This window comes from Schistocerca serialis, chromosome 11 (genome assembly GCF_023864345.2).
Source record: "Schistocerca serialis cubense isolate TAMUIC-IGC-003099 chromosome 11, iqSchSeri2.2, whole genome shotgun sequence".
Taxonomy (NCBI): Eukaryota; Metazoa; Arthropoda; class Insecta; order Orthoptera; family Acrididae; genus Schistocerca; species Schistocerca serialis.
In genome coordinates this window covers 49,556,435-49,570,402 of record NC_064648.1, presented here as the reverse complement: position 1 = coordinate 49,570,402, position 13,968 = coordinate 49,556,435, and the positions used below count along the sequence as shown (strand labels likewise).

The window sequence follows — 13,968 nt, the reverse complement described above, 5'->3', positions numbered from 1 at the left end:
AGGTCCAGGTGGCAGAGCACGCAGTACGAGGGATTCGACGTTCTGGGAGACGTTGGTTCAAAAGTTTTCCCCTCCTTCCGATGCAAAGCATTTGCGCAATGATGGAAATTTTGAACTTTCCAGAATGAAATTTTCACTCTGCAGCGGAGTGTGCGCTGATATGAAACTTCCTGGCCGATTAAAACTGTGTGCCGGATTGTGAATCGACCTCGGGATCTTTGCCTTTCGTGGGCAAGTGATCTAAGGCAAAGGTCTCGAGTTCGAGCCCCGGTCTGGCACACAGTTTTAATCGGCCGGGGAGTTTCATTCTGAACGTTCCTTTACACTCTCTGTAGTCGATGAACCGCTATGCGTTAGTTACAGCCGTTTGTTAGCGCTGTAGCGAACTTGAGTTGGTCTGTACAGTGGAGGCCATGCCGTGTGGCTGGCCTCCCACGGCCTGTGCTATTATAACGCCGGCAGTCGGGCTGCGGGAAGCGGCTCAGACAACAAACAGGTTGTCAGCTGACCGCTAACCTCTGGCCGGCCGCGGTCACAGCGGGGATATGACGCCAGCACTCGCGGCCGCACTTCCGGCACACACACACACACACACACACACACACACACACACACACACACACACACACACACGCTTAAACACGCGGAGTATTCCTGTCGCACATCCGCAGTGATGCAGCTACGCAAATACGTCTTATAGGCGTGAAATCGCTACTTTGCTACAGCCGCTACCACCTAAAAGGTGAACACGTCCTTACTTGGCCAGTACATCGACACTGGATAGAGAACTCTGACCGGCTCGTGTGGCCGAGCGACTCTAGGCGCTTCAGTCTGGAACCGCGCGACCGCTACGGTCGCAAGTTCGAATCCTGCCTCAGGCATGGATGTATGTGATGTCCTTAGGTTAGTTACGTTTGAGTAGTTCTAAGTTCTAGGGGACTGATGACCTCAGATTTTAAGTCCCATAGTGCTCAGAGACATTTTTGGAGACCTCTGTGTCATAGACTAGACTGGTGACGCAGTTGTCGCCCGCGTGATCTACGCAAACCGAACAGTCGTCATTATCGGTTCAGTGTCACAGCGTGTAACAGCAAGTGTACCCACAACCAATCGTCATAAACTCTCAACACTACTTAATCATTCGCGGCGCAAATACATTCTCACTTCGACTCCCAGACACAGATAGAGTAGTTTCTGAAAGGTTTGGGGAAAAGTTGCGTCTCGTTACCAGACAGGTACTTCACTCATTCAATAATAGTTGGTGGTGACTTCAATGTACCCGCAAGACGTTGAAGAAAATGCATAATTCAAGCCAGCGATCGGCATAAAACATCGTTCGAAATTCCACTAAATGCTTTATCCGAAAATTATTTCGAGGCCCTAGATTAGGAGCCCACGCTTACGAAAACATACGTGACGTCTTAGCAACAAATAATCCTGATCTGACAGGAAGCACCATTACAATTACGAGGGTCTAATTCAAATTCACCGCAAATATAGGCAAAATATATCCATTTGAAAAAAAGTAGATACAATTTCGCTTCACGCCTACCTAAGAGACAGTCACTCCGAACTAAGTAGGCTATAGTGGTATTTAAGCACAGGCGCTGTAAAGAGGGGCGGATTATGTGGATTATTTCGAAGTGTGTACTTTCAACAACAGCGTCTAAGTTGGCACTTACACAGTTTCTCGCTGCCATTACTACTGAAACAATAAACATTGATTGATATGTTAACTGTCCTTTGACCAGACTGATATTTACCTCTTATTTCTTGAAGAAAAGGAAATGCTGTGCATCGCCATCATAAAGGATGCAGTATAACATATACATCAAAAGAAGTTTTGCATCACCCCGGTTTCCAGATCTCCTGAAGATAGACGTTGACTGTGTGTATCGTATAACAGACACAGTCCCTTTGACTGTTCAGAGATGTCACTAAACCTGCCGAAAGATGTAACCAACCGTGCATGAGCAGCGTCTATTAGACGTAGGGGGTCCGACAGCCGATCAGTTCCAGTCGTTTCACCAGGAAGGAGGTACACGGCTCGTGTTGGCTATAGTTAAAGCGTGCCCATACGGTCAATACCGCTGTTCAATCGTGTCCGCATTGTTACTTTGTGCCAGGAAGGGCTCTCAACAAGGGAAAGTGTCCAGCCGTCTCGGAGTTAACCAAAGTGATGTTTTTCGGACATGGAAGAGAGACAGAGAGACAGGAACTGTCGATGACACGCCTTAGTCACGCCGCCGAAAGACTACTACTGCAGTAAATGACTTCTACCTACGGATTACGGCTCGGAGGAACCCTGACAGCCACCATGTTGAATAACGCTGTTCTTGCAACCACAGAGCGTCGTGTCACAACTCAAACTCAGCGCAATAGGCTGCATGATGCGCAACTTCACTCCTGACGTCCATGGCGAGTTCCATCTTTGTAACCACGGCGCCATGCAATGCGGTACAGATTGGCCCAACAACATGCAGAATGGACCGCTCAGGATTGGCATCACGTTCTCTTCATCGATGAGTGTCGCATATGCCTTCAACCAGGCGATCGTTGGAGTCGTGTTTGGAGGCAACCCGGTCAGGTTGAACGACTTAGACACATTGTCCAGCGAGTGCAGCAATGTGGAGGTTCCCTGCTGTTTTGGAGTGGCATTATGTGGGGCCGACGTACGCCGCTGGTGGTCATGGAAGGCGCTGTAACGGCTGTACCATACGTGAATGCCATCTCTGACCGACAGTGCAACTATATCGACAGCATATTGGCGAGGCATTCGTCTTCATGGACGACAATCCGAGACCCCATCGTGCACATCTTGTGAATAACTTCTTTCAGGATAACGACATTACTCAACTAGAGTGGCCGGCATGTTCTCCAGAAATGAACCCTGTCGAATACGCCTGGGATAGACTGAAAAGGGCTGTTTGTGGAAGACGTGACCCACCAACCACTCTGAGGGATCGACGTTGAGGAGTGGGACAATTTGGAGCAGCTGTGCCCTCATGAACTTATGGATAGTACGCCAGGACGAATACAGGCATGCATCAATGCAAGAGAACGTGCTACTGGGCATCAGAGGTTCCGGTGTGTCCAGCAATCTGGGCCACCACCTCTGAAGGTCTCGCTGTATGATGGTACAACACGCAACGTGTGGTTTTGATGAGCAATATAAAGAGCGGAAATGATGTTTCTGTTGATCTCTATTCGAATTTTCTGTAGAGATTCCTGAACTCTCGGAACTGAGGTGATGCAAAACTTTTTTTTGATGTGTGTACGATTATAAATTGCGCCGCCATTGTATCCGAATGTTGCACGCTACTGTGCATTCAGCAATACAAAAATGAAAGAAACTGCCTTCGTTTGCAGAAGATATATTGTAAAGGACTTTTGTTCAAATACACATAGCTGTCAGATACACGCAACACGTCCACCCAGAATCGCAGACGGGAAGAGACAGATAGCTGACGAGTGAAAAATTTGATTTCGGCTTAAGGAAACATTAGAATGTAGGTATATGTTCACCTTTCTTTTCGTACATACTTCTGTTTGGAGCGGGCATGTTTATACTGTATCTTTGAGTCGCACAGTGCAGTAATATTTACTAAATGGCACATGCTTTATGGCCAAATCAATATAAGATCTAACACTAGTGCCTCCAGACTGTATACTGGCGTTGTCCATGATTGCTGGACGACAGTATGCAGTAGCAGTGCATTTTTCGAATGTACGTAACATAAATAATCAAATTTGACGTGTAAGTACCGCTGAAACTACTTTTTATCCTGTCTGGGGATCAAATCGTCGTAAAGTTCTGCGTCCTACGCCACTACAAAGGGCAGTTAGAACGTTTCATCACTGTAAGCACACGCAAGTTTGATCACAGCTACAGACGAGGTTGTATTTCTCATTCAATGGACGCTAACCATATATGTAGACAGTGTTTCTTGATGTACCTTTTCATTTTAAATATTTCCGACACCCTTTTCATATACAGTTTTCCTTACCTGTCTTTGTACAAGTACATAAAATTTTACATGTGTTAGATAAATTACTACATGACATAAATTTCCTTCTTATAACTACTCATAAAAGTCATTTTAACATTAGCTTAGACTGGAGGTCTAATGCGTTTTGCTTATATACAAGATTGTACATTAATTTATCACATCGTTTTCGCTGTTGGTATGACAATACTTAAATACAAGTGAATAACATTTCCGCCTTCAAAATTCGTAAGGCAACATTTCCATGACAATTTATTTCATATTAACTCTCATCATTAATAAATCATTTTTGTTCACAATGCGAGCGTGTGGGTGCTGTTCTGTTATTCTGCGCAACAGATTAATCTGAGATGTACCCTTTACTCTGTGGCTCCTGCAAGATGCAATTTCCACCCCCACATCACTACAGAAGTCAGACAGACGCTCCTAACGTTCTATAGAGAAATGCCTCAAAAACTTTCAGCAATAAATATCTTCTGGAGTCGTCCGCTGTAAGGAAATGACACAAAAAATTCACAAATTTCTTACGTAACTAGTGGGATACTTGGATACTGGAGTAGTGCTAGTTAGTGTAAGAAAAACATGAAACTAACGAAAATTATTATTTATTTTGCAAAAATTCTGTGAAATCACAATGGCACTTTTAGTTATGAAATGAACAAGTTATTTCGGGGCTCTTTTCGGAATGTGAAGTTACCTCTTAAGGATAGGATTCGCTAATGAAATTTCTATACAAAGTTTAAGATTGTTTCCAGCTCAGATGCTAGAGCACTTGCCCGCGAAAGGTCCCGAGTTCGAGTCTCGGTTGGGCACACAGTTTTAATCTGCCAGGAAGTTTTTTAAGATTGTTATTGACTTGGCAGAATGGCTGAGAGTCGCACCTACTCAACTTGAATAATTATCTGTTAGAATATTGCTAGGTACGGTCGAGGCTATCGCATGTGAAATGCAGTGAATTGTGTTGTTGTGGAGGAAATATGGGGCTTGCAAGAGCTGTAGTGCACAATACCATAAGCTGTGATGACTGCTGTCTGCGCCACTCGCTGACAAATAAGATAACTCTCGTTCTATCTGGATTGACCTTTGCCAATCAAACTCTCCCTACACCTTGATGAAGTCAAGGACTCCTATTCGCCGCTAGTCAGATAACCAGTCCACCGTGATGCCACTCAAAATTCGCTCGTAACTATAACTCTGTCCGTTCACACCGCACAATAAGTGTGGTGGCCATCACAGTGAACAACACTTAATTGCAAGGACTCAATACCGAGTCGCACTCCGATTCGCTCTCGACAGAGGTGCTCTCCCAGTGAAGCACTGAAGAGAGACTTGTTCCTCGCTCTTTGAGTACACTTACGAGCGCACACACTCTTGTTACGTGTTCTCGCTCCAAGAGCAGCAACGGAACAGCCCCTTGCCAGACTTGAAGGGGTATAGCTTTCGGTCTCTTCCATTACTCCTTCAGCTCAAGGCATCAGAAATATAGTCTGCTAATCAGCATTCCTCTTCTAAAATGGGAGAATGACGTTTCGTTTAAGGCGACCAATCCAGAAATCTGTAGCATCGGCGTTTGGCGTTTGCTGTCTCCCTGCGAAAACCTCTGAAACTGTGTGCTATGTTTGTGAAGAATGTGTAGGCTGGGTGCTCTCTTACAGTGAAGCGGAATTTGCTTTTAAGCCAAACATGGGGTCGTTCTACCCTTTCACTCGGGAAAATGCTGTCTGCTCCATGGGCAGTCGCCGTCCGACGTAGATAGGCTGAATCGTCCTCTGAAGGGACCAGCCTCTTGGCGTGCAGTCCGCCTCTCTCAAACTAAAAGCTCTTGTGACCACCGTGTCTTCAATGTGTGTCTGTACGCCAGCCTCGAGTATCTCAATCCCAGTGTGCCCTTGTTATTTGCATATTGTGTACATGAATTCATACAAAACTGACTTTATCTTATCGAGTTTGGGTTCGAATGAAGGGTCTTGATGTGCAGAATATGATTGTGAGGGCGGAATATGTAAGCAATGAAGGTCAGGAGACCACTACGTCTGACAACAACTTTTATGATGATCTAGTACTCTAACTTTTAAACTAATGGTGTAGTTTTTGTGTACATGAATAATTTGCAAAACACGTTGCACACCAGGACTGGACAAATAATATACATGTATACAATCTGACAATATGCATGAACTGCTACCATCATCTCAGCATTTGTAATTCCAGGTCGCTAACGAAAGGAATGGAGAACTTCACTCTCGCATTTCGAACATAAGCAAGCTTAACTACGCTTAGCCACACTTGTCTCAATTCAACCAGGTGGTGGTCTTCAAATCTACAGTGAACTGTGGCAAGGAATGGAAAGAAGCATCTATCATCTCCAGCTGATATCCATCGTTTACATTTCACACAATGATTGAGAAAAGCCTTTGCGAAAGTTTCGTGGTGTTTTGTGACAAACTAATTACTCAGCGTTTGCAGCACTATAAATAAAAGTTTTGACATCATTGTGTCATGCAATTAATAAAATTAATGTCATTTGCTCAGAAGGTCCTGTAATGATTGTACTTCAGTGTTGTTAATTTATACTTACCGTTGCTAAATGGCATATGCTTTATGGCCAAATCAAAATAAGATCTAACACTACTGCCCCCAAACCGTATACTGGCGTTGTCCATGATTACTGGACGACAGTATGCAGTAGCAGTGCATTTTTCGAACGGACATAACATAAATAATCAAATTTGACGTGTAAGTACCGCTGAAACTACTTTTTGTCCTGTCTGGGGATCAAATCGTAGTGAAGTTCTGCGTCTTACGCCACTACAAAGGGCAGTTACAACGTTTCATCATTGTAGGCACATGCAAGTTTGATCACTGCTTCAGATGAGGTTGTATTTCTCATTCAACGTATATATGTATATCTGTAAAGACTTTACTACCAAAGGTGTGTCCAAAAGAAATGTTGGTGGAAGAATATTTAGATAAGCTCTGATGATGTTTAACTGTCTTGAACACTTGTGTTCTGCGTTCATATCTGTTACTTCCATTCTTCAAAGTATGATCCCACCCTTTTATGCATCCTCTGGTAGAACAGGACGCCAGTATCATTTCACAACATTTTACACACTGTACCTTCTTTATCTTCCCCCCATGAACCATAGACCTTGCCATTGGTGGGGAGGCTTGCATGCCTCAGTGATACAGATAGCTTTACCGTATGTGCAACCACAACAGAGGGGTATCTGTTGAGAGGCCAGACAGATGTATGGTTCCTGAAGAGGGGCAGCAGCCTTTTCAGTAGTTGTAGGGCAACAGTCTGGATGATTTACTGATCTGGCCTTGTAACACTAACCAAAACAGCTTTGCTGTGCTGGTACTGCGAATGGCTGAAAGCAAGGGGAAACTACGGCTGTAATTTTTCCCAAGGGCATTCAGCTTTGCTGTATGAATAAATGATGATGGCGTCCTCTTGGGTAAAATATTCCTGAGGTAAAATAGTCCCCCATTCAGATCTCCGGGCGGGGACTACTCAGGAGGACGTAGTTATCATGAGATAGAAAATTGGCGTTCTATGGATCGGAGTGTGGAATGTCAGATCCCTTAATCAAGCAGGTAGGTTAGAAAATTTAAAAACTGAAATGGATAGGTTAAAGTTGGATATAGTGGGAACTAGTGAAGTTCGGTTTGATCCCGACCTGTCTTTTTTCCTTTAAGTTAATATTCTGCTTCAACCTACATTCAACTATATCTGAATGAGGCCCTTCCTCCACTACTTCAGATAGGATGCCAAACTGATTTGTTACGTGAATTTTATAAGTTTTATCAATTGTTTCCCTTTTTCGCCCTTTGCTATCTACCTTTTCCTACCGCCCAGAGTCCTTTTCGTCCCTTAGCTTACATAATTCCAAATTCGCGATTTCTAATTGAGCCTTAATGGCACAAATCTTTGCCTCCTGTTCCGCGATTTTTCTATCCTTTCTATGTAACCTACACTGCCATGCAAGAGTTTCATTATCTACCCTCGTTTCCTCTCCGCTGCACTCTCCCCAATGAAACCACAACCTACAGTCTATACAGAACACTCCCTCTTTCTAGTTTCTATGGCAACCACCACACTTATCACACGTGGTTTGATAGTAAAACTTTACACAAAAGCAGAAAATAACTACAACAGCACAATAGTATTGTAAGCTGTACTAATATGTAACTAAACATTAATGTAAACAAACTTACAAACTTCCTTCAGAAACTTTTAATTAACCACACAAATTCTGGATGAGAGACACGAATTAACTTAACTTTGAAGTGCTAAGTCTAGTCAAAATCAAATATCTACACTTGTACGAAAGATATGCTTAAGTATGTAAACAAACTCGCGACTGTTGGCCTTTACAAAATACTTCCTTTTCGATGTAATTACGTTTAGAAAAGCGAAACCTTCAATAGATAGATTAGATAAGAAGTAAATGCACTAGTATAAAATGTACTATTAACTAAATTAGCTCTTATTTCAATATTAATTGCTTAACTTAGTAAGAGCTTCGTACATGCACATCCGCTGGCTACAGGGCTGTCAACCTAAGTACATGAAATAACATTTCATAAAAGAATGAAAGTGTTACAGTTGTCTTAATGAGATTAGTTTATTACGGATATATATTCAGTTTGTAATGTATCCTTTAATAACTTTGTAATTTTAACTTTTATACTACAAACTGCAGAGATTGTAGGGAAAGTAATGAATCTTATTAATATTATTGAGCTAGACCTCCTTTGTATGGAAATAACCAGCCAGCCTTCGATGATGCACCCATTTGATGCAGTGTTACAGCCTTTCATGATCTGCGAGGCTAGACCTTCATAACTAGCAACATTTGCTGGCCCCAATGCAGTCATTCCGAACCACAATACTCCGTCACTGCGCACTGGCATCACCATTGAACCAGCTTAGCCACTGCCTAGCTGATGTATCTTGGCAGACCTCATACTGTCCCTGCTGACTCAGTACATGGTCGGCACAACTGTTGCCTTGGCACCACCACCACACCACTGTATCAGCGCATCATTCAGTTGGCTGCGTATATTTCTACAATAGCAAAAATTATTTCTACAATAGCCAAAATTGGCCAATTCGAACTCTAAATTATTGTACTATTACTTGTCGCTTCTTAAATACTTTGGAGTTTTCTATTCCTGTCCACTTTTTTTACTGCATTTTGGAAATTATTTGTGTCCCCTATTTGAATGTTGCATCCCTTACCAAGAACCACCGGTCCAAAGGAGCATTTTCTAACATTAAACTACTACTTTTGTAATTTTGAAATAATTAGCCTGCTGGTATGGAGGGGGAGTGAAGTGTGCATGGTAGATTGATAGACCGAGTGGGGGAACACTTTATGAAATACGTTTCACTGCCGTGCTGTGGTTAGGCAGGGGCTGGTTCTGTATCAGTTACCGCTGTATGTGCCTTGTTCACATTCATACCATTCTGACAGTGAGGATGCTGATGGGGAGAGACTCCCAAGAAGCATCGCTAGTGAAGGAAACCTTCTAGACAACCATCCAGCAACCAATCAGACTGCTGTTAATGGTCACATGGGGCCATACAGCATAGCTGGGATCAATTTGGCTCACTATTGGCAACCAGCTTTCCATCTGATCAGAGATGTGCTTCTATCCCATTCTCCAGCACTATGCCCTCAGTCTGTCAGTGGCCTTAGAAGTAAAGTTCTGATGTAAACACCAGTCAGTTGTTTTAAAGTACTGCATTTTCTTTAAACAATATGCTTCATTACTCTGTGCTCCTGGATCCACAACCTACAACTGACTTGTCCTTGGCAATTCTTATACAAGTTTATTCTGTAGTGATTAGCTTAGGTTATTTTAATAGGTGCAGTTACACATTTAATTTATGGGTATGTACTGTGTTTATGTAGACTCAGTTCTTTGGGTGGTTTTCCAAACAACCACTGAATGTCCATATTTTCTGCTTACATTTCGTGTACCAGAGAAACACCATATGACCCATCCTTAGCTGATGCCTATAGATATTCAGTCCATATTGTGTACCTTTCTTAACATGTTACTACAAATTTTACAGTTTCTTAGAGATTCATAATATGTATAATCGTCACACTTTGTAGTACATTTTCAGATTCATCTGAATATAAAGCTATTGTCCAGAAACCCAGTTTTTCTTTCCTTTTATTGGAAAATAATATCTAATACAAATTTAATATTTAATACAAATGTATATGGATATTGGCTATTATGAATAACCTATGCAGCAGTTGTGGATGTACTATCATGAGAAAGATGGGATACAATGTAACCACATCACTACAAAGTGTCACAGCTGAAGTGTAGCAACACAGAACAGTGCCAATCAATTACAACTGTCTCCCATTGTTACACATATGATGGAACATACTAAACCACTTTCAACAATAACAAATAGGTAGAGAATTAAAAACAATTGTTCTGAAACTAAAAATGAAGCATAAGTACAGATTTCCAAAAACCTCATGTATATTTACACAAATTAAGAAAAATACCCACAATGGAAACATCTTTGAATATAACAAGAAATATTTGGTGCTCACGTTCTGAGCTCTCCCAAGTGTTGTTCTTGTGTATACAAATAACTGGAATCAAATCATAACACCTAACGTTTGTTTACCTATTTCATTTTTTTTGTAGAACTTACAGTATTAAATGATGAACAAATAATTAAGAGCTTTGGTGCATAACACTTATCTACATTATCTCTGAATCATGTACAGAGCTTTGTGAAACAAAAATATTTCACAAAAAAATACAGCTATTGTGCACTGGTGTAAATGGCAACCAAGCATGACGAATTTCTTAAATTACAGTTTCGCATCTGACCGATTTACGTGAAGATGCACTGATGGGCAAAAATGTCATGAACACTGCCCATGAGGAGAATGAACGCCACATATTGTATGCACATGATGCAGTAAGCAGACCAGAGATTTACAAGGAATTGTTCTACCAGTTAGATGGGTTGCAAACATGTAAATCCAATGACATAAGTGACTTTAGCAAACATGAAGTTACAATGGCATGGCTGTTGGGAACGAGCAGCTCAAAAGTGGTGAAGCTGGTTGGCTGGATCTATGCTACTGTTGTGAACATCTGTGGAAGTGGCTGAAAGGTGATAAATCCATAACCTTATGAAAAGATGTAATACAGATACACTTCAACACCAATCATGGAAGTCAGATGCTTGCCTGCTCTGTAAAGCTGGACATGAGGCAATATGTGGCATATCTAATGAGGGATAACAATGCTGGAGCAGCCATACACGTTTTTGAACCCACAATTTAATGTACATTGTTGAACATGGGGCTCCACAAAATATGGTCACTGTATGTTTCCATATCGATCCACCAAAATGTTAAATTGCAACTGCAGTGGGCAAGGGATCACTGAGGCTGGAATGAAGGTCAATGCAAACGTTAACTGTCAGGATGGGTGACATTTCCTGTTACACCAGGTCAGCTGTACGTCCAGATATGCTATATAGGTGAATGGCGCCAGATGGAGGGCGCATTACGCTATGGGGGCAGTCACTTTGGCTCCTATGGGACATTTGGTAGTAATAGAAGGCATCATTATAGTTGCAGACTATGTGACCTTTATTGCAACTGCATTCCTGGTGAGCTCTTCCATGCTGAAGGTATCTTTCAGCAGGATAATTGTCCATGTCACATGTGCAGAACAACTCCACATTGGTCTGAGTAACATGGTAACTAACACCGATGTCTTGACCACACCATATAGCTGATATCAATGTGTGGCATACAACTGGTGCAACATAAACCCAGAAACATGTAAATGATGTGTCAAGTACTGTGTTCCAACGGTGGACAAACATGCTATTAAGCAGGTTGCTATATTTGTTGTTACATGTACTTATGCAGGATTAGTACTAACAGAACATAAATGTACACACTATTAATGACACAGCAAATCCCTTGAGAAAACATATCCAAGTAAAACAATTATTATAATTGTGTTTCTCCAGTTTTGATGTTACCAGTCTGAATGAAGCAAGTGCCATGAATATATATTTACTGTCACTGTTTCTAAAATACATAGATACAAGTACTACATTATGACTGTTTGGAATAATAAACAGCAAGTCATCACATTTCCTTGGCCTTATACTGAATATTGCATAGTACTTATGATTACTGACAAATGTAAGGATTTATCACAATTCACAATTCACAATCTTCTTGTCTCAAGATCGATAGGAAAAAGCAGCAAAGCTAATGACAAAAACACATTTGATTCATGTTTCTGGAGTATTTAGGATTACCATTTCTTGACATGTAAAGCAGCAGATACGGATTTATATAGTGTCACATTATTGAACATTTTTTCACAATCCTACCACATTTTAATTTTCTTTCACAGGCAATACAATTTACTGTCCCCCTGCCACATCCATTGTTTTATAGGCCTTTAGAGCACCAATCAGGAAAATATGTTGGTCGTAATTTCTTTTTGATGTGAAGTAGTGCATGTGTGTTAAGAGTTCCCACCTGAATGAAACTTTTGTCACATCACATTTGTGAGGTCTCCTACTAATGTGTTCTAATGTATGTGTCTTGAGATCACCTGATCTAGCAAATGATTTCCCACAAATCTCAATTGTGCAGTTTCTTTAAAGTGTGAATTAATATGTGACTCTCGAGATGACCTGAATGGGCAAAAGATTTCCCACAAATCTCACATTTGTAAGGTTTCGTTCCAGTGTGGATTATTGTGTGTCTCTTGAGAGAACCTGATGTGGCTAACGATTTGCCACAAATATCGCATTTGTGGGGTTTCTTTTCAGTGTGAATTAATGAGTGTGTCTTGAGATCACCTGACCTAGCAAAAGATTTCCCACAAATATCGCATTTATGGGGTTTCTTTCCAGAGTGAATTAATGAATGTTGCTTGAGAACGCCTGACCTAGCAAAAGATTTCCCACAAATCTCACATTTGTGAGGTTTCTCTCCAGTGTGAATTAATCCGTGTTGCTTGAGATGACGTGACCGGGCAAACGATTTGTTGCAAATCTCACATTTGTGAGGTTTCTTTCCGATGTGAATTAATACATGTGTCTTGAGATTTCCTGACCTAGCAAAAGATTTCCCACAAATATCGCATTTATGGGGTTTCTTTCCAGTGTGAATTAATGCATGTGTCTTAAGATAACATGACAAAGCAAAATATTTCCCACAAATCTCACATTTGTGAGGTTTCTCTCCAGTGTGAAGTAATATATGTCTCTTGAGAACGCCTGACCCAGCAAAAGATTTCCCACAAATATCACATTTGTGAGGTTTCTTTCCAATGTGAATTAAGAAGTGTCTCTTGAGATGGTGCCCCCTAGCAAAAGATTTCACACAAATTTTACATTTATGGGGTTTCTTTCCAGTGTGAATTAATATGTTTCTTGAGACCACCTGACATCGTGCAAGATTTCCCACAAATCTCACATGTATGAGGTTTAATTCCAGTGTGAATTAATGTGTGTATCTGGAGATTGCTTGACAAGGCAAAACATTTCCCACAAATCTCACATTTGTGAGGTTTCTTTCCAGTGTGAAGTAATACATGTTTCTTGAGAGCACCTGACATCGTGAAAGATTTCCCACAAATCTCACATTTGTGCGTTTAGATTACCTGACCGGGCAAACCATTTGTCACAAATATCACATTTGTGAAGTCTTTTCCCAGTACAAATGGAACCATGTCTCTCGAGATCACCTGATCTAGCAAACAATTTGCCACAAATACCACATTTGTTGGGTCTGTTTGCAGTAAGTAGATCAGCCTGCGCACTGACATTAACAGCTACAGACGAAGTTCCATAATTACTTTTTTTCTCTCTATCATTTGTCATGTGTGTGTTACACATGTCATTAGAGGGCTTCTTTGACACTTTCCAAGT

The 13,968-nt window shown here is 41.4% G+C and overlaps 1 protein-coding gene across 1 annotated transcript; it reads right to left on the bottom strand.

Annotated features, from left to right (window-relative positions):
• Window positions 1-10,181: 10,181 nt before the first annotated feature.
• On the bottom strand, window positions 10,182-13,935 carry LOC126427169 (zinc finger protein 239-like). The gene is made up of 2 exons (XM_050089394.1): window positions 13,684-13,935; window positions 10,182-13,465 (listed from the first exon to the last, which is right to left on the bottom strand). Exons 1-2 carry the CDS (start codon window positions 13,933-13,935, stop codon window positions 12,674-12,676), a joined length of 1,044 nt encoding a protein of 347 aa, XP_049945351.1. The 3' UTR covers window positions 10,182-12,673.
• Window positions 13,936-13,968: the final 33 nt, after the last annotated feature.

What these genes read in the sequence shown, in the direction of transcription:
- LOC126427169 (XM_050089394.1), bottom strand. Translation starts at nt 13,935, where the DNA reads ATGTGTAACACACACATGACAAATGATAGAGAGAAAAAAAGTAATTAT. An exon ending in CAGGTAATCTAAACGCACAA is followed by an intron (nt 13,466 to 13,683) that starts ATGTGAGATTTG and finishes GTCTCAAGAAAC; the next exon opens with ATATTAATTCACACTGGAAA.